At 40.4% G+C, this 19,538-nt stretch overlaps 3 protein-coding genes across 7 annotated transcripts in view; 2 read left to right on the forward strand and 1 right to left on the reverse strand.

The window, feature by feature from the left end:
* The first annotated feature begins 384 nt into the window (after nt 1–384).
* Nucleotides 385–12,727, forward strand: pnpla8 (patatin-like phospholipase domain containing 8). Its single transcript, XM_042403532.1, has 10 exons — nt 385–1,449; nt 4,231–5,407; nt 5,740–5,889; nt 6,461–6,612; nt 6,802–6,896; nt 7,032–7,203; nt 7,383–7,440; nt 7,642–7,836; nt 10,872–11,067; nt 11,253–12,727. The coding sequence occupies exons 2-10, from the start codon at nt 4,427–4,429 to the stop codon at nt 11,525–11,527; spliced, it is 2,274 nt and encodes a 757-aa protein (XP_042259466.1). The 5' UTR covers nt 385–1,449; nt 4,231–4,426; the 3' UTR covers nt 11,528–12,727.
* Nucleotides 2,376–3,110, reverse strand: akap14 (A-kinase anchoring protein 14). The gene has a single exon (XM_042403540.1). The coding sequence runs from the start codon at nt 2,983–2,985 to the stop codon at nt 2,494–2,496; it is 492 nt and encodes a 163-aa protein (XP_042259474.1). The 5' UTR covers nt 2,986–3,110; the 3' UTR covers nt 2,376–2,493.
* A 4,775-nt stretch (nt 12,728–17,502) lies between the features above and the next one.
* The window catches only part of nrcama (neuronal cell adhesion molecule a), a 65,008-nt gene continuing 62,972 nt past the window's right edge, over nt 17,503–19,538 (forward strand). For 3 of the 5 annotated variants that reach the window (XM_042403528.1, XM_042403529.1, XM_042403531.1), the window contains exon 1: nt 17,506–17,728. The gene's annotated coding sequence lies outside the window, so the exon portion shown is untranslated. Of the gene's footprint in view, nt 17,729–19,538 lie in introns of all 5 variants that reach the window. The other 2 variants (XM_042403530.1, XM_042403527.1) reach the window with 2 other exon arrangements.

The raw sequence follows: 19,538 nt of genomic DNA on the forward strand, positions 1-19,538 counted from the left end.
TAGTGTGCTACAATGGCAGCAGTAATTTCTTGCACTGTTTTTTCTTTTGTAGAGTTTGATTAAACATTGTTTTCTTTCAGCTGCACTCTGAACTGAATGTGACTATCCTACTGTCTACGTATACCATTAGCAATAATTACTACCCTACTGTGATAGAAATGTTCAAACCTTTCCAGACATTTATGAGTAAAAGCCACCACAATTCAAAAGAGGTAATTGCTCCACACATATAGTTTTTTTTTTCTTTTCTCTTTATGTGAAAGAGGTCAGGGATAATTCATAACTCTCTCAAACCCTGACAAATGCAGAGAAACTTGTCCATGCCTTTATCTCCTCAGGACTGGACTACTGCAATGCGCTCTTCACATGGATCCCTGGCAGGAGCATGTAGAAGCTCCACTATATTCAGAACAGTGCTGCCAGGATCCTGACGTGAATGCAAAAACACGGACATGTGACATCAATTCTGTTTTCATTGCACTGGCTCCCTGTCTGCTTCAGGTGTGACTACAAAGTCCTGCTACTCACATACAAAATCCATCAATGTACATGTGCCAAGTCATGTGCCCACTGTAGTTTATTCAATTTCATTTTGACTGCAAGAAGAGCAACTGTTTTCAACACTTGTGTGAAATGGCTCATTGTATAAATGCTGTGACACGCCAAATGACTTTACAACTAATAAGGAGTGACAGACAAGTGTGTGTGTGCATGTTAATTGAGAAAGAGGGAGAGAAAGCCAGACAAAATGTCATCAACAAATATACAGTTAATTGTGTATTGCATGGATTCCAATATATTTTATATTAACTAGCATTTTCAATATGATCTTTTTGGTTTGACTGACTGTTTTGAATCATTGATTGCCTGTCTGAGATGTTGTGAAGCTTAAATACATAATTACACAGACAGATACTGCTTTTCTCTGTTTGAGACACAAATGTTAACCAGGACAATTCATCGCTAACATGATTGTGATTTATACTATTATAATTCACACATTTTGAACAAAACTCTAATTCCATTGCAGCTGCAATAAATGTTGCTCTCCGTGGTGCTGAAATAGTGGACTCAAACCACACAGAAAGTACACTAAGATGATCACAGTGACCTCAATGTCGTTGTGTTAAAATGTTTCAAATTATTTACACTGTGCATGCTGTGCTGTGGATACTTGATATATGTATCTGTATATGTCTTACAATTGTAATTGCTCTTTTTTGCCATTAAAAATATTGTGTTCTTATTCCAAAGATGTTGTGTCGACATCTAGTGGTATAAATAAAACATTGTACTACACTACCCAAGAATCCATGGCACTAGCTACGTCACTTCCTCTCTTCTTCCTGTTTAGTTTTTCCAACCAACACCAATAGCTGGATGTATTTTGCCAGCACCGCATTGAATGAAATCCTTCATAGACATATTGAACAGTCTGTGTTTTGTAAGGTAAGAGGATGACAATTTAAATGTTGAATTTGTTTAAAATTGGACGAACTGACTGTGTGCTCTCCATTCATTAGCTAACGCTAGGCTAGCAGCTACAAATGGGGTTGTTACGCTTTTCAGTGGTGCTTTTGTCAGCCGTCTGCTAGCTCGCAAACAAGCACGGTCAAGTGGTGTTTATTCATTTAAATAAGCACATTATCTAACCGAAACAGCTCCGTTGTCTTGAATACGGTTAAATGAGTTAAGCGGTTTAAGCCGTAAGCGAACTGTTAACGTTACAGCCAGTGCGAAGTCCAACAAAACAGACAAATTACACCCAGAGATGAAAGACTGATAGAAACGGTGAGCATATGGAGTTTTCTTCTAGCGTTAACGTCGAGTTATTTAATTTCTGAGTGGGGTTTTGTCGGTCATTCGCAAACAAGGCAACGAAAACAAGCCATTCTGTGGTATTTAACATTTAACCTCTCCAGGTTATATATAACCTAAAGATCCCCCTCCACACTCTACTTTGAATCGTTTGTGTCTGATGTGTTTTTCTACGAAAAAAGTATCTATCTATAAGTAACTATCTTGTTAAAATCCTCAAAATTACATCTGCTCCTTCTCCCTCATAAAAAAAATCCAGAATCTATGAATATACAATGTATGATGGACACACTCTGTCTCCTACTTCACTGTAATGTCCTGTAATGTCCATTCTCAGTTTCTGCACTTGAGGCTTCAAGTTTCCACATCCCACTTGTGTAAGTTGAACACTGAATCGGGATTGGCTGCCAAACTATTTGTGAAGAAGTAAATTGTGTCATAAATCCTGCTCGTTGGTCCACCTTTTAAAACTGGATTTCTCAATGAGCACAGAGACACATCCACTTTCAGCAGATGAATGTGAAAACAGCTTTCTAGTGTCAAACTCTGAACATACATCATTCTGCACAGAGAAGCTCAAACATCCAACTGTAGGAACAAGAAGAAAACACACTTTTGAGTGGAGGAGGGACATTAAGTTCAGAAATCTCCCGCTGAGTGGTTCAACAGTGTGATTCAGAGGTCCACTGCTCTTCGGAGCAGAGTCTTGCTCTCAATAACATCCGCCAGCCACTTCTCTCTGAACTTGCTCTTCCCCGCTGTGTGTACGAGCCTGTTTGACTCCACTATGAAGTGCACCTCTACGGGCAGACTCCGGGGTCTGACTTTGGATATGTCCACAACGAAATAGACGCTAGCCGTGCCCTGGATCGGTGCCCGTGGGGTCGGGGTGCTAAAGCGGGCCCGGTAGTGGTAGAGAGTATGATGCTCCTCCTCGGTCGTGTAGAGGGGGTCCAGACTATAAAGCCAGCAGGATTGCAGCTCCCAACTTTGAATATACTCCGCAATCTGCTTTTTCCCCACGTCGACTGTAAAGTCTTTGCTTGTGACCCAATTCATATTATTCACATGATCGTCAGCGTGGCGGTGTCTGTCCAGCAGAGTTTTTACAAGTTGAGCTGACTCCGTTGTTAAATTCAGATTAGCTGAAGGTCGCTGCTCTTCCATCTTGTCGAAGTGATCGATCGGCAAACGCAACAACTGGGGGAGTGTAGGATTTAAGTTGTTATTTTGTGAAAGCTGGCGTCAGCACCTGTTTTTGTTGCTTGAACAGTTTCCATGGCTACCTGGATGGGGAGGGTGTCAGAGGGTGCCTCCTGTAGGCCTACTTTTCACTTGCAGTGTTACATGTGAAAGATCCCATGCAGACATGTCTTTACTATATATAAAATACTCTACTTGGAACAATAATGTATGTCTCATATGGGTTTCCCATAAAAAATGTATAATTTCCTCGTTAAAATCCTTAAAATGGCATCTACTCCTTCTCCCTCATTAAAAATCCCAGAATCTATGAATATGCAAACATATTTCTTTTTTTAACTGCTGGACACAAGATGTCTCCTGCTTCACTGTAAAGTCCATTCTCTGTGTATGTGCACAGGAGGCTTTGAGTTACCACATCACACTGGTATAAGTTGCACAACGGACCAGAATTGGCTTTCAAACTAGTTGTGATGTCACAAATCCTGCTTGTAGGCCGACCCCTTGAAATCATTTATTTTCAGTGAGCACAGAGAAACTTCCCAATTTCAGCAGATGAATGTGAAAAAAGCCCTCCAGTGTTGAAGTCTGAACATTAGAGCCCAACCGATACTGGACTTTTTGGGCCGATGCTGATATCCGATACCGATATATCTGCCGATAATCTTATATACACAGAATATACATGTAAACACACATTTTTTGCAAATGTGCTTATAAAACACTTGTGACAAAGATATGTAATTAAGGCATGATATTTTACAGTTTAACAATAAACTTCATTGCATAAAATCAGTGCACTGAAACAGTAAACTTCACTGGGAATTTAATAATAATAAATAATTATAAATAAAAAATACAGAACAAAAAAACATGTATATATTAAACTTGAATTAAGAAAAAGGATCAAATATACATAAAATGTTGTCTATTCAACTTTAAAAAATTAAAAAATACATATTGGAGCATATTGGACAATATATATACACCGATACCAATATATCTGTGATAGGCCAATATCAGCTGATAATGTCGGCTGACCGATTTACCGGTCGGGCTCCACTGAACATACATGGTCAAACATCCAATTGTAGGAACAAGAAGAAAAACATATTTTGAGTGACTTTAAGTCCCATGAAAAACTGTTGTATTTGTGCTGACTCTCCCTGCAGATGATTTATTTATGTTCTTTTTTCTTTTTTATTTCAGAAAACAGTGAAACAAGCAGAAAAAAATCCAACACTCTCCATTTCACTCCAAAATGGAATTTCTACTAAAGCTGATGTAGCTGGTGGCAGGTCGCCTGCCAGAATGCTGCATTATTTTACACAGACATTAAGCGTCATCCATTTGCTTGATTAATTTAAAAGTTCTTCGCTGCTGTTCCCTGTGAGCCAGCAGACGCATGTCGCGGATCAGGACCACACTCGACAGTGTCACCAAGGCAGTAGGCAGCACGGACCTCATCTCCAAGTTCTCCCGCCTCAAGCCTGGCAGTGCCGCAGTCGACAGCACCCATGTGGAGAAAGTTCTGGTCAAAGCTGAGACGTTAACCTCAAACGGCACAGCTACTTCCCCGCCACCTGAAACCACCATGAAAGAAGAAGAAGAAGGTGAGAAGAACACAGCAGAGGAAAAGGAGGACATGCAGCAAGAAAAACCTTTTGTTGCCACCAAGAAGTCCACATCCGGTTTAGCTTCAGCGGCTAATGTGTCTGCACCGATCTCTTCCTCGACTGTGGCGAAACAAACTATGCAGCTGTTTCACCCGGCAGGTCTTTCAACCAATATGGATGAGACTTACAAAAGTTTGGCGCAGCACATCAACAGTTACTTTGGTACAAGCACCCACGGGGAAGAAGGCGACAACAGGCCACAGCAGCAAAGAGGAGCGGACGATCCTGTTTCTGAGGCCATCCTCAGCACTGCCCCTCGGAAAACTGGGGACCACATTCCTATTCTGTCCCCAGTGGCAGAGGCTAAGAGTATTGAAGCACCCACTACCTCTCCCTCTCCTCCCCCTCCTTCTCCTCCTCCATCAGAAAAGCTCACTCCCCTGGAAGAAATGCCCTCTTCTGATACCCCTGCAACAGAAAATGCTGCTCCATCTGTCCCTGTGCCTACTACTTCCCCTAAAAAAGGCTTCACCCACTATCTATCCTACCCTCGGCCCAGCGTTCAGGCATTTGTTGGCAACTACATCGCTCCTCTGGTCCCCAAATTCAGAAGTGATTCCAAAAGCATCGCACCAGAAAAGGAAAAGTCCTCAGCAGCTGCTGTGGAAGAGCCCACTGTGGAAAAGGCAGGAGAGAAGACGGATAGTGAAGTGGACAAAGCGGATAAAGCGGAAAAGGCAAAGCAACAACTGCTGGCTCAAAGAGAGAAGGTAGGATGCTCATTATGGCTCTAATGAACATTGAATGAAAAAGTAGACCTCTGTTAAATATGAGAAATAACAGAAATTAAGTGACCGTATGATTGTTAAACTATAAGAAAGGGGCAAACAGGTTAGGCAGAGATTGTTTGGACTGTGATTGAGCAAGAGGACATGCATTACATTAGAAACAAGGTTCCTTGTAACCAAGGCTGTGAAAAATTTGCAGGCCTTCAGAAGTTTTGGAATACCATCATCTTCAGGTAGAAAAATGACAGAATATAATTGTTCAGATTTGCATTATTTTGTACATGCACCAAACGTTATCTGTATTTGTCATGCAGATAATCGCCAGGGTGAGTGTAGACAACAGGACCAGAGCCCTGGTGAAAGGCCTGCAGAGGGTCACTGACGTCAAGCTCCTCACCAGCCGAGTGGAGGAACTCAGCTATCATCTCTTGGAGTTCCCCGAGACAAGAGTTGTGGCTGTCAAGGTTAGTGTGTGTGTTTCTGGCTGCATGATGTAGACCAAATATCCTATTTTAATTTTTTGTTTTATCAAAGGATTTTTGTGTGTAAGTTGAGATACTAATGCTTAAAGTATAATGTTACAAGCAGTTTTGCTTCTCTCTGTCTACTGTAAGAGAAAAGTATTGCTCAAGCTCAGCTAATCCCAAAGTGTACACCTAAAAATGTGCTTTTGAAAAAGTCAATCTCTTTATTCTTTTTATAGCATTTTAGATTTATCAGATAAACTGAAATCGTGAACAAAAATATAAACAATTAAGATTTGTAGATTTTGATTTGAGAAAATCTGTCAGTATCTGAGATTTTTTTTTTTTAACATACCCTGTTGTCAGTGTTGAATGAGTTGCATAGGTCCCTATGAGAGAGAGAGACTAGTGAGAGACCTGATTGTATGTCCCATATCAGGAGGTTCTGTGGAGTGCCCCAGGGAAAAATATTTTTCAAGTGCATATCAGTAGTCTGTATTTTATTGAGTGTGTATCTGTATGATTATGAATTGTTTTAGCTGGTCTCCCTGACTCTCTCCCGGATCTCTAGGAGAGCGTGCTGCCTTGTTTGTTGCGTTTGCGCCAGGCCAGAGACCTTCCTCTGCAGGCTGCTGTGAGAGAAGCACTGGCCGTGGTTGGCTACACAGAGCCAGTCAAAGGAAGGGGAATTCGGGTTCTGGCCATAGACGGAGGAGGGACAAGGTATAATTATTCAAAAATAAATCAACTTTGAATTGTCTGTGACATTTTTATATTTAAAAAATTCATAACATATTAATAACTAGCATTGCAGCCCAAACCGATGAGATCTTCTCTACATGTTAAGATGTCTTATTAAAATAAGCTGCATTTTTGTTAGTCTACTTTTATTAAGTATGTGACTGGTTTCAGAGGACTGCTGGCCCTGCAGACTCTCCATAAACTGCAGAACATGACTGGAAAACGGATCCACCAGCTCTTCGACTATATCTGTGGAGTCAGCACAGGTATATTGGGACCACTGTTTGTAGTTTGTTTTCCTTTCAGTCCTCCATAATCCTGACCCTCACTGACCCCACTGGCAAATGTGTCCTCCTTTGCCCTGTGTTCACCGGCTTATCATGCTTGTTCCTGTGCTTTAGGTGCTATCCTGGCCTTCATGCTGGGGATTTTTCAGATCCCCCTAGAAGAGTGCGAGGAGATGTACAGGAAGTTGGGCTCGGATGTCTTCAAGCAAAATGTTATCGTTGGAACCGTCAAGATGGGCTGGAGCCATGCTTTCTATGACAGTGAAATCTGGGAAAACATTCTCAAGTTAGTCTGCAAGGCTTCATTTCCAATCCTTTTCTTCACCAATTCCTTTTTTTCCTCCTTGATTTCTTCCTGGCTTTATTGTTTGCTAATATTTAATGATACCTTTGTTCTAGTAGTAAATGCTAAAAGAGGGTATTCTGATCTATCCTGTCTCAATTCTTTTTTTGTATTTTCTTTAGGGAACGCATGGGTGAGGGATGTATGATTGAAAGTGCCAGGGACCCACACTGCCCTAAAGTAAGTTAGATAGTTTATTCAGTTCTACACTGCTTGGATAAGTACTTAATTTGTTGATTTGAGTATGCCTATATATAGTTTATATAGTTTTTTATCACATTTATTTTTGTCCTTTGTCTGTCACAAAAACATTACTTTGCCAAAGGGCTGTAAACATTAAGAATACTTGGCTTTTTTAATATACTCTTTTTTGTCCACCAGGTGGCAGCAGTGAGCACAATTGTGAACAGGGGTTTGCCTCTGAAGGCCTATGTGTTTAGGAACTACAGACTCATGCCAGGAGTGAGATCCCACTACCTTGGAGACTGCAAACACAAAATGTGGGAGGCTATCAGGGCCTCATCTGCCGCCCCGGGCTACTTCCAGGAATTTGTCCTGGGAAAAGACCTCCATCAGGTGTGACATGGGATTGAGAGAACTGGGAGATGTCTTTACTAAATTTAGACCACTTCAGTTTGATGTAGTTATTTGAATTTAAATATTGAAGCTTTGATTAAAAAAAGGGAAATATTAACACATAATGCAAACTACATCAAATTTGGTTTAAGAACAAAATGACACAGACTGTGGACTGTGTGTGTGTGTGTGTGTGTGTGTGTGTGTGTGTGTGTGTATATACATATAAGGGTGCATGTGTAGATTTGTTTCTAACCCGAAACTTTGAAGGCAGTCCTCTAATTGGTTCATCCTCCCTCCCGACTGTCAAGCATCTGAGGGATAGAGAGAAAGTGAACAGAATGAGATGGCGGTAGAGAATCCTTGGACCCGGTCTGTGCCCTTAAACATCATAGGCCTTGTCCTTTCACGACTTGGCCTGCCTTCCTGGAGGAAAATGGGAAGAGCTTCTAAATTCCCCATGAAAGAGAGTATCAGATATGGCCCCTGTCTGTCAAACAACCACTCTCTAAATGTGTCCTTCAGGTGGTCCAAAAATGGAAAAATACATAACAGTGTTAGTACCACTCTAGTTGATGTTGTTGAAATAACCTAAATTTTAATTCTAAGTGGCATGCTCTGCAGCTTCACACCTCCCCTTTGCATTTTCATGCTGACTAATGATATAGTGCATTAGGTAATGGATGTTAGCCCTTTTTCTCTTAAGAGGGGAAAGCATAGGAGGAGAGAATAAAATATTAGAAATATTAGGTTCAAGAATGGTAGATTATGTTTATGACAAAGGTGCACTGATGGATAAAAGCATCTGAGAAATGACTACAATGTCAGGAGCATTCATACATTTTACTTTTTACCACCATGATCAGGTCCATATCACGGGGCACCTTTTGGTGGCTATTTAACAGAGTTGTTTTTATGAAGTTTGATTATTAGGCCAGATATCTTTAGATGGTTTTTATTGGCAGCAATTATGCTCAAGGCTTAGCTTAATTTTGATAACCTACTTAAGCAAAATTAGCCATGTCCCCCCTTCTAGCAAGTATTTCTCTCCCCTGCCATTTCCTAATGCCAGAGCCCTGGTAGACAGCCTTTTGTTTTGGTTGATAACAGATTCTAATCCCTGATCCCAGTCGGCATATTTACTGATCTGAGCCTTGATTCTCTTAGGCATTAAAGATGAAAACAGATGCCTACAAATTGAGAAGCTTTTACAGCTACTAATTTAGCAAAGCAACTAATGAGTGCAACCTCTGGCTCTCATAGCTATGTGATGTTTGCTAGTTTTTCTTCTCAGATGTGATAAGAGGACTATTATCCTTTTGATTAGTAAACTAACTAACAAGATGATGCTGAGGACCTCTACTGTAGATCAGAATGGGATGTGAATTTGTATTTTTTTGGATATGACTTCTACTTCTATTGAGGGTGCTGTTTTAACTTTTTTTTCCATGTATAATATGATTTTGTGTGTTTGCGCAATTCTGTTCCCGCTCACATCTCTGCAGAAAGTGTCTGTTTTGAGTTGTTTCCCACGGACGTTGGGGTGACATCGGGGATGGAAAGATGAAGAGTGAATGAGTAGAGTGCGTGTTGTTCTCCACATTCCTCTTGGAGCTGCATAGCGTTTTCATCGTCAGTTTGAGTTACAGTTGCCACCCACCGGTCTCACTCCTACTCTAGTTTTCAGCACTAGCAGCGGTATTTCTCAGGAGAATTCTGCCATTGCAGGGGATCAAAAAATACATATATACACACACACATACACTGGAAAGAGATGCATTCACAGACACTGCGTAAAAGGTAGAGCAGACCTATTTCTCACTGAACCACAGGTATTTATTATAGCAATTGTTATTACACCATAGCATGAAACAGTGTCTTTAACATCATTTTTTATATGTTGCGACATAGAGCATCAGTAACCCAAAGACAGATATGTATCTATCACCAGATAAACCCGTTATAGATGTCTCCTAGAGTGAAATATTGGGCAGCTACCTATACGGATATTATAACTAGTCCTGGTTTTAGCAAAAAACATAAAAAAAGATTATCAAAAGTAATGTAACAAAGTAAATCTGGTACTTTTCTGTTCTATTAAGGTACTCTGATGCACCCATATTTATTGGGTGTGTTTTTGGTTGTTGTTGACATATTGTTTCCTTAATCCCAGATGAAGGAGAGGATTTAAGCTTTTTGGCTATTTTTCTACTGCCCACCCTCTATAGAGAAGTGAAAATGACCCTTACCCCTGATCTGCCAGAGAGGGTCGGACCTCTTGTGAGCCACACTCTCCATCTCTATTTATCCAAGCCAAAAGCACTTCAGTGGTTGGATAAGGTCCAGAATTGGGTTTGGGGAAAGACTGAGAAAGAGCAGAAGCACTAAACTGGTCCAGACATCCATTTAGCCTGATTGTCCTCTTTTCTCTCACTACTGTCAGCAACTCTTTCATAAATCCTGTTATAATTCAGTGAAAAATGAGAGTACAAGCCTAATGAAAGAGGAAGCAAATCATTTGTAATAAGCTTCTAAATGGAGTCATTCAAGATTAGAATACTGAAATCTGCTTTAGCAGCCAAGCTAAATTCATAGCTGCAGAAGTTAGACTCTTTATATTGTTAGATTTCAGAGCAATTTACCAAAAAATGACCTAGTCTAGCTGCAGGAAGCTGCTAAAAACACAGCTTTTCTTACTTGTTTACTTCTTAGTAAACAGGGATGGGTTCCAGCGCAGTGCATCTCTGGCTCAGGAGCTTCTTTTCATCTGGCCTAAAGCTGTGTAGCTCTGGGACAGCTTGTCCACTTCACCTCTTTTGTCCCCTACAGGCTGTCACAAGAAATATATTAAAACAAGACATGCCGACAATTTAAATTTGATCAAGCTCTGACCTAGTTGCTGCCAATGGGTGGAGGAATGTATTCTTCAAAGTCTAGTTTATTTAATGCCAATAGTGTAGCCTTGTTTCTTAACAGTTGAGGTTTGTTCTCCTTCCGTTTATCATTTCCCCTACTGTTTCTCTTCTCTCCTTTAGGATGGAGGACTTCTGATAAACAACCCCACAGCATTGGCCATCCATGAGTGTAAGTGTCTGTGGCCCAACACCCCACTGCAATGTGTGTTGTCTCTGGGCACCGGACGGTACGAGACAGCGGGCAAGAACAACACTACCTACACGAGCCTCAAGGCCAAGCTCACCAATGTCATCAGCAGTGCCACAGATACCGAGGGTATGACCCCCCAAAATATATTAATATATATTTAAAAACCACAGATTAGAGGTGTTAATGGAAAGGCGGGAATTTTTTCTTGTTCAGTGCAGTCTCTTGAATTGAAAACTTTAAGATAGAATAAAAAATTGGCTGTATCTAGCATCAGGCTCTGATATCTAAAAGCTCCCCCATCCCTGTTTCAGAGGTGCACACCATGCTGGATGCCCTCCTGCCCCCTGACACCTACTTCCGCTTCAACCCCTACATGAGCGAGGACATCCCATTGAACGAGAGCCGCGTGGAGAAGCTGAACTTCCTCAAGGGAGAGGGGGAACGCTACCTGGAACGCAACGAGGCCAAGCTGAGGAAGGCAGCGAGCGTACTGGGCCAAGAGAAGAGCACCATCCAGAAACTGGCCGAGTGGGCCAAACTCAAGGCTGACATGTATGAGGGTCTCCCCTTTGTCTCCAAGCTGTAATTGTTAGCCTGACAACAGCGTGACCAAGGTAAGAAGACCTGGAGTATAAAAACTCTCAAGAATTCCTTGAGTAAACGTTGGAAAACCTTTTTTTTAAGCATCTAAAGAGGTAATTTGGATGGTTTGATCATCTAACTAACACTAAAGACTGTTTGAGAAATCTTTAACTATGATTATTCATCAAAAGAAGACAATTCGAAAAGTAATAGTGTGAAATTAAATTACAGATTTAATGTAATTATTGCTTTGTGGGACAGGAGGATGCGTCTAATGGAGACGGAGTGATACACACTATGAAAAGAATTCTGCAGGTTTTGACACAGTGATGAAATCACTTAACTAAGCAGACTGAAGAGATACATATGTACACGTGTTCATATATGTATGAATATAAAATTTTAGACTATAAGTGTGGCTGATTTGGTTTTAAAGTGCACAAAGATGGTAGTTGTGGCACTGACACACGACGATATTATGAAGACTTAATACTAATATGATTATTGTGGATTTTTGTAAAGAAAAAAAGACTGTAAATAAGATGTTAAAATTTCATCTCATTTTCAGTAACTTGAATACATTAAGATGTAACTAATACATGATTGCACAGAAAACTTAAACATGACTGCCTATTCCTAACACTGTATAGAAAAAAAGACCTCATGCACTTTGTAGAATATAATTCTTAACCAACTCTGTTAGAAAAAAAAAGTCAGTGTAAATAATATTTGAAGTAATTATGAATTCTTTGAGTGCTCTTGCTAGAATCTAAGATAAAAGAAATATTGCTGATTCTTAATTTCACCGTTCAGATACAGCAACACTGACATCTGTTCTGATTCTTCTGATAACGAATCAGAATGTGATTATCCTCACGGTACAGCGCATGTTCGATTACGTTGTGCTTAGAGAAATGAATTGTGGCACATTAGTCTGACTGAACCCTTTGCCTTTAACATTGATCAAGCCTACATTCCTCATCTCTGGCTATTGTTGTTGTTAATAAATTTGACATTTTTTACATTATGAGAACAACAATCCCAATTGCCCTGAATCCTCCCTTCATTATTTCTTGGTGGCATGCAAAGAGAAAAAAAAAATGTCATGAAATAATAAAACTTGGTTTTCAAAACCTTGACCTCTAACCTTTGTGCAATTTCTTAAACATTTTGCTTGTATAAAAATATTGAGTAAGAAATTCTACTGGAATATTTGTGATGTTATTTGATTTTAATCATGTTTATCTGCTTTTACATTCTGTTTGCCACATACTTGACACACAAACACGTGTAAAACACAGAGTCCAGTGATAGAGTCGTCACACAGGAATGCAAAGTGTCTCCCGATGATGAATTGCTTTTTTTCCCAATCGCTCACATTGATTTTCTGCCTTATTGTTTTGATCCCATTGAAGATCCACTGAAATTCCATAGCATTCATTCCTCCCAGTCACACTGTCTTTACCCCAATCAACGTAAACAATGCGCCGCACGGTGGCATACCTAGAAACCTCCCCGACAATGACAGATGTCAGAATGACATAGAACTATATGAAAAGTATTTCACTTGACTGATGCCTCACTGCTGGTTTTAAACTGTCAAACTTGCAACTTGCCTGACTAATAGATTGATGGGCTATTTTTTCTCTTTTTTTTTTAAATAGCTCCACCTTGTATTGTGTGTAATGTAGCAGGGCCAAAAGATGAGAAGGTGCGTAACTGACAAGGCCTGATTTATGGCTGTGTTGCTTATACTTGGCCTTGCTCTGGTAGAGTCTCTGCTCTTTTCAGTGGGTCAAATCTGATGCTGTCATGATAGATCTTACCAATATATCTAAGTTTAAACCTGGCAATGAAATTGGAAATGCGTTCAAAAGAGCAACAGGCACATAGGCATGTCATTTTACTGTTACTAGGGGACTGGCAGGATAATTTACACGCTGTAGTTTGGTTGCATAAAAGTGTTGGGAAGATTTAAATTTCAGTTTGTGTGAGCACAGGTTGACTTGATGCATATTGGACTATACTATCTAGGGTCAGTCCACCCATTTAACAAATCAGGGTTGTAATTAGAGAAAATACCCAAAGATATTCAGTGAGAATGTGAGAAGTTTTTCTGTGTCATGTGTGTTGCAGAAAAGCTTCACATTGAGAAGATACAACCACTGAATATTTGGTCTTTATACTTAAAAAAAAATGCTTAAAAAAGATTATTTGGTCATCAGAATAGTTGTTGATAAATTTTCTGTCAATCAACTAATTGGATAAATTCAACTGGGGTGCAGAACACTGCTGCATAACCTTCATAATAATTCAGTCAACACTTATGCCCAAACACCTTGGCAGACAGAGTGGGTCAGGTCAAGCACTATTTAGTCTGAATTGCCTCGTTTTGAGTCCAATGAACTAAAAAAAAAAAGTTGCAAAATTCTCTTTTTAATTTATTGTCTTGAGTTACACAGCTGGAAATGGATTTTGCAGGTCTCAACTTTGAGGTGACATTTAAAACTTCATCCACATACCCCTGCAGATCTGAAAGCTTTGAATATAAAGTTGTAATTGTTTCTGTGATAATCCAGACCTAAATATTATTTAAGTCTCCTGTCAGGCATTGTGAGTGTCTTTGACAAGCACAGCCAAGACAGACAAATGGGGTGAAAGTGAGATTAACACTCCCTGGTGATGTTAATCCTGGAAATATCCCTTGGTGTGAAAAGGCTGAGGTAAAGTGAAGTTTGCCAGGCTGTATTTACATGAAGGAGTGGGGAATATATATATAGTTCATACCACTGCACTATTAGTTGCTTGTTGTGGCAGGAGCTGTCTGACTCTTCTCCTTCTCCTCCTCCTCCTCCTCCCCCTCAGGAAAAAAACGAAGCAGAATTGGATTGTCTGGTCTTATGGTGTTCCCTAGCAACTGCTATAGTTCCCCTTCTCGTTTACAATCTTCTCAATATATGTGTGCCCACGTTTGCCTAAAATTGTCCCTGATCTGGCAGAAATGTGTTACACAATCAACCTATTTTATTTGGCTGCTCTAAGTGGGATTTGAAATTGCTGGAGAAAAAAAAGGTGATTACATTTAAGTTGGCTGTCAATATCTCCGGACTTTTTCTCCTCTGGTTTTCAAGCTCCCACAGTCGGCGTGTTCATCAGTCTTAACGTCTGCCAAGAATGTGCCATCTTCTTATGCAAACAACATGTGAGAAGAAGTTTGTACAAGTTCGCCTTGTTTTGTCAATGCACAGTAGCATCGGCGCCTCACCCGAGGCAAATATATAAACACATTACATAACAAAAGCCACCCCTCTGAACGTGTCATCATAATTTATGAACTTACAGCAGCTCCAATAATGCAAGTCAACCAACATATAAGTCTCTTAGGGATTAGAAGTGACAGTTACCCAAAAGAGCTTGAGGAGAATTCATATAAAGTCACTCTAGCATTTTTTACCCCTGATCTTCTCGCAGGGGTCATCTCAGGATATGTAGTGTTAAGAGGCTCATAGCCATCAGTGACAGGAAGAGATATGACCCCAAGCTGCTTCATATCAGATGTAACTCTCTGACCAAGTTAGGTGTAAACAATAATGGTAAGGAAGCAGGTATCTGGTTGCTATCAAAGTGACATTGTCTTACCATAATATATCCTGGCCTGTATAAACTGGTTTTAAAGTACACAAAACCCCCGAGAAAGTTTGGAGAAGGTGTCGGAGCCTGAAAATATAACATGATACTGCAACATGTTGAGTGTTTTGCCTCCTTACTGATTTTAGCACAAAAATTGTCATACAGATTTAAAGGGGATCATTTTAGAGAAATTGATCAATAAGCTAGTGAAATTATTAGACAGTAGACACACAGTTAAAGATATAAAAACATGTTCAAAGTGCACGGGAGTATTTCACACTCAGCAGCGGTATGTTCGTAATGTCACGCTGTAAAAGACACATCTGTCTGTCTCCTCAATGAAAAGAAACGACAGCAGTTTACACACTGGTGCGGCTCTCCACAGATCTCTGCCAGTCGGTTAGTAAGGGAGGAGGACACACCTGCACACACAAAAACACACACACATCCTATTTGTCCAACAGCCCTGCATGAATGTCAACACTGTCTGCACTGCACAGACATCGCAATGGTGGGCACAAACTCTAGGTCAACATTGAGTTGTTTGAATATAAAATGCGTACTATTGTCTTTTCTAAGTTACACCCATTGAAAGCAATTATGTATTTAAATCTGTGAGATGGTGCGTAACTTTGGTCTCGGGCACACACACACGTTTTTATCTCATGTTAAATCATCCGTCGCGAAAACTCTTTGTTTTGGCCCCACTCTCCCCTCAGGACTTGTCAACATTATTAGGAGCAACTGCACATGACTCAGTTGTGAATACCCCTCGGCCTTGATGAGCGTTACTACATGTATTTATCACGTGTCTACCCTTTTTTCACACAGTGCACGGACATGCCTTATGGTGAGCTACAGATGACTAATCCATGGCATGTGAAAGTGCAGCTCAGTGGTTGGATTCTTTACACTTTTCATTAAAAATGATGGTAAAAATATGTGGTCACTGACAAGGAGAGAGAGACAGAAAACAGTCTGGACGTGATGAGTGCTGTATTCATGATGAAGTCTTAATGTGTGGAAGACATGCTTGGTCTGTCCTGCACTAGAACTGAGTAATGTGGGAGAGGTGAGGGGCGTTGTTCACACACACACACACACACATACACACATACGCACACACACACACATACGCACACGCAGAGCTGTCATGTTTGTGTGTGTGTGATGTGGATTGGTGGGCCAGTAATGATAATGTAAAGTGCACTGGGGCGTTCGACACCAGCACTGCTGCTGTGTGTGTGTCTATAGGCCACCTGTCCTGTGTTGATGACAGAGAAACACCTGTGTCTCATATTGGACACTGGAAGACATCTAGAACCATCCACTTTTATCAAAATATAAAATCTAATTATGAATATTATCAGTAGAGTATAAAATAATCCCAGCAAATTTACACAAACCATCAGAAAAAAAACCCATGAACATAAATCTAATTTATTTTGAATTCACAAAGTATACAAGCTATATAAAATAAAAGTAGGCCTACTACCAACTAAACTTAATAATGATATCCATAGACTTACATGGCTACAGGTGACTATATTTTGGTTATGTATAGTGTGTTTTATTAAATACAATGGCACGATCACATGGTTCTCTGCAGGGTTATTGTTGAAATTATTTCACGTCTCTGTCTGCAGGTCCCACTGCTGCCGCTAGTTAAAACGGGGTCGCTACTGTTGCAATTTTTTTTGTCATTTCTGCACCGGATTGGCAGCGACTGAAAGATAGAAGGAAAATAAAGATGTCTCACTCTGATGGGATCTCTACCTACCACAAGCAACATGCTAGGGACCTCCCAGTGTAGTCTTTATAGAAACTGTATGGCTAATCCATAAATTAACCTACTTCCAAAAAATGATTAGATAGTTCTCTATGTTAATTCACCAGTAAATCATCTACCACCAGTAAATACACCTAGCTGAAGCACATTATATTAATATTAATTAAGCAAATGTTTTATTCATTGAGTGAATTAATTTTGTATGCATAAAAGAAATGTGCATATCCTTGCAGGATGTTGAGCTGACACAATACAAGAGAAATTAAATGCATTTCTGTGTGTCCTATTTAAGTAATTCTTAAATAAATAAATAAAGCCAGTGTAGACTATAAATATTACCCTTCATTGCCAGATCTGTTTCCACCAAGACGGAGCATCGTCATCATAAGGTTGCTGCAAAATTGGGAGTAAAATACACCTTCGTTGTTCAACTGTAAAAGCTGCAAAATGATGTCAGTTTTCACACCAAAGACAACATCCATGACACAATCTCGTGTAAGAGCGCATGCGTCGACGTCCACGGTTATCGCCGATGAGTGAACCCGTGTTCTCGAAAGCCTAATAGACGATCTTCGGTCGCTGCTGGTTTTGACAGCTGCGGGGGAGCTGGTGAGGAGAGCGAAGGATCCGTGTGGACCACAGCTTGCTGCTGCAGCGGCTGAGTGGGGGGACGGACACACCGGCCGGGAACAGTCCCTCAGACATACACACACCTCATCATTTCCTACAGCACCAAAACACACTCACCGGTCGGCGGAGGAGACAGCAACCGGTTCACAGCAGACGGTAAGTTTGGACATTCCTTTAAAATCTTTTTCTTTTTATGATGGGGGGAGATTTTTTTTCTCTCCTGTTGTCTTCTCCATCATCATATGTGGCTTGAGAATAATGGTGCAGTGGATGTGTCAAATCTGTGCATATTCGTCTGCCATAGCAATCCAGTGATGCTGGGTTCCTCATGATGACCAGGTGCAAATAATACAGCAATATGGAGGCGCCTGACGCCGATTGCGGTGTTTTTTATCCGGATTCTGGTGGAGCATCAAAAGGCAAAAGACCATTGCAGCCTGTGCACTCACTCCCCGCACTGCATGCACCGCATCTTGAGGAGCGACCATCAATAGAGGGAGGGAAAGCCGACGAGTTGATTTGCTGTTGTAGTGAATGATTTTTTATTCACTGGTGGCTGCAGCAGGGATTCTGCTTATTGTTGCAGCCAGGCCCGCAGACAGCGCTGAGCCGATTATTTGATGTCTGTCAGTGATGCTGCCAGCTGTAGCTCAGCTCTTCTGTGTCATTTTAAGTGTTAAGACTGAAAGGCAGGCAGGAAACCCACCTAGGCCTCGGTTTCTGATTTCAGATTTAAAGATGTGAATAGTCAGCAGGTGTCTATTGATCAGCGGGGAGGAGAGGGAGGAGGGGGCTTGGGGCAGCAATTCTTTTACTGCTCTTTAATTTTAAAAAAAGAGGACAAAGCATAGTGGGAAAATCATTGTAATATTCCAAGGAAATTGGAAAGGGTTCATCATCTGTTGGGTTCAATGATTTCAAGATTATTGGTGTAAACATATTAAACCCAAGATTTAAGGGAATCAGTCTCATTTGCATTCAACATACAGAACACAGTTTCTGTTTATGTGCAGATAGTATCACAGTGGCTGTATTTGATATGATGATAAGGACTGTAGGGCCAAATTCTGTGAGTGTGTGTGATTAAGTGTGTGTGAGAGGAAATATACAGATAACCAACAGGCTTGTGATTTATTTTCCATTGTGGCCACATGATATTCTGTTCTGTTGCAGTGTTTTTAGCATGAAATATGTTTTTGATTATAGATATAACAGATACTTGGTGTTATTGTTGGACTTGTGTAGTATCTAGGCACCAGGTATCACATTTGACTGCAAAACAATCCATGAATAGGATTTTGATGATAATAAGAATCCCACTATCTGAGAGTGTGAGGTTGAACGTGTCAGTTTATTTCATGCCGTGTTAATATTTACAGCCAGCGTGTACTGTTGTTGTAACACAATATGACGTGATGTGTTGTGTCCATGCTGACCTTCAGCCACACCTCATGCAAACAGATATATATATATATATATATAGAGAGAGAGAGAGAGATTCTGTGAGTTTATATTCCATTTGTAAATTCTGAGTCAGTTTTGCGCCTTAGCTATTTTCTCTTAAATAATGTAGAGCGACTCTGCCGTCTTCTCATTTAGTTGGTAAATGTGATCGGTTGCTGTGAACTGGAAACCCACTGTTGTGTTGTGCGGACTCGTAGATGCGCCAGAACGCTTATATCAGGCTGTTAACCCACATTTTGAAAGTTCCAGTCAGCATTTCATACTGTATCTCTAACAGCATGCAGGAACACCGTGAGAGCTGAGATGAAACAGGAGACATGTCTTACTATCTCTCTCTGATTTGTGTGTTTTCCTCTCTAAAAATGTTTCAACCTTCAGATGAGGCCGTTATGAATACAATACTGACTTCTCGTTTTAGTGGAAAGATAGTACTCTGCATTCATTTCATAGTATTGCTTTGCAAAAGTGGAACTCCACTACAGAACAGGCCTTTCTCATAGAA

The sequence above is a fragment of the Thunnus maccoyii genome, chromosome 23, assembly GCF_910596095.1.
Source record: "Thunnus maccoyii chromosome 23, fThuMac1.1, whole genome shotgun sequence".
Classification (NCBI taxonomy): Eukaryota; Metazoa; Chordata; class Actinopteri; order Scombriformes; family Scombridae; genus Thunnus; species Thunnus maccoyii.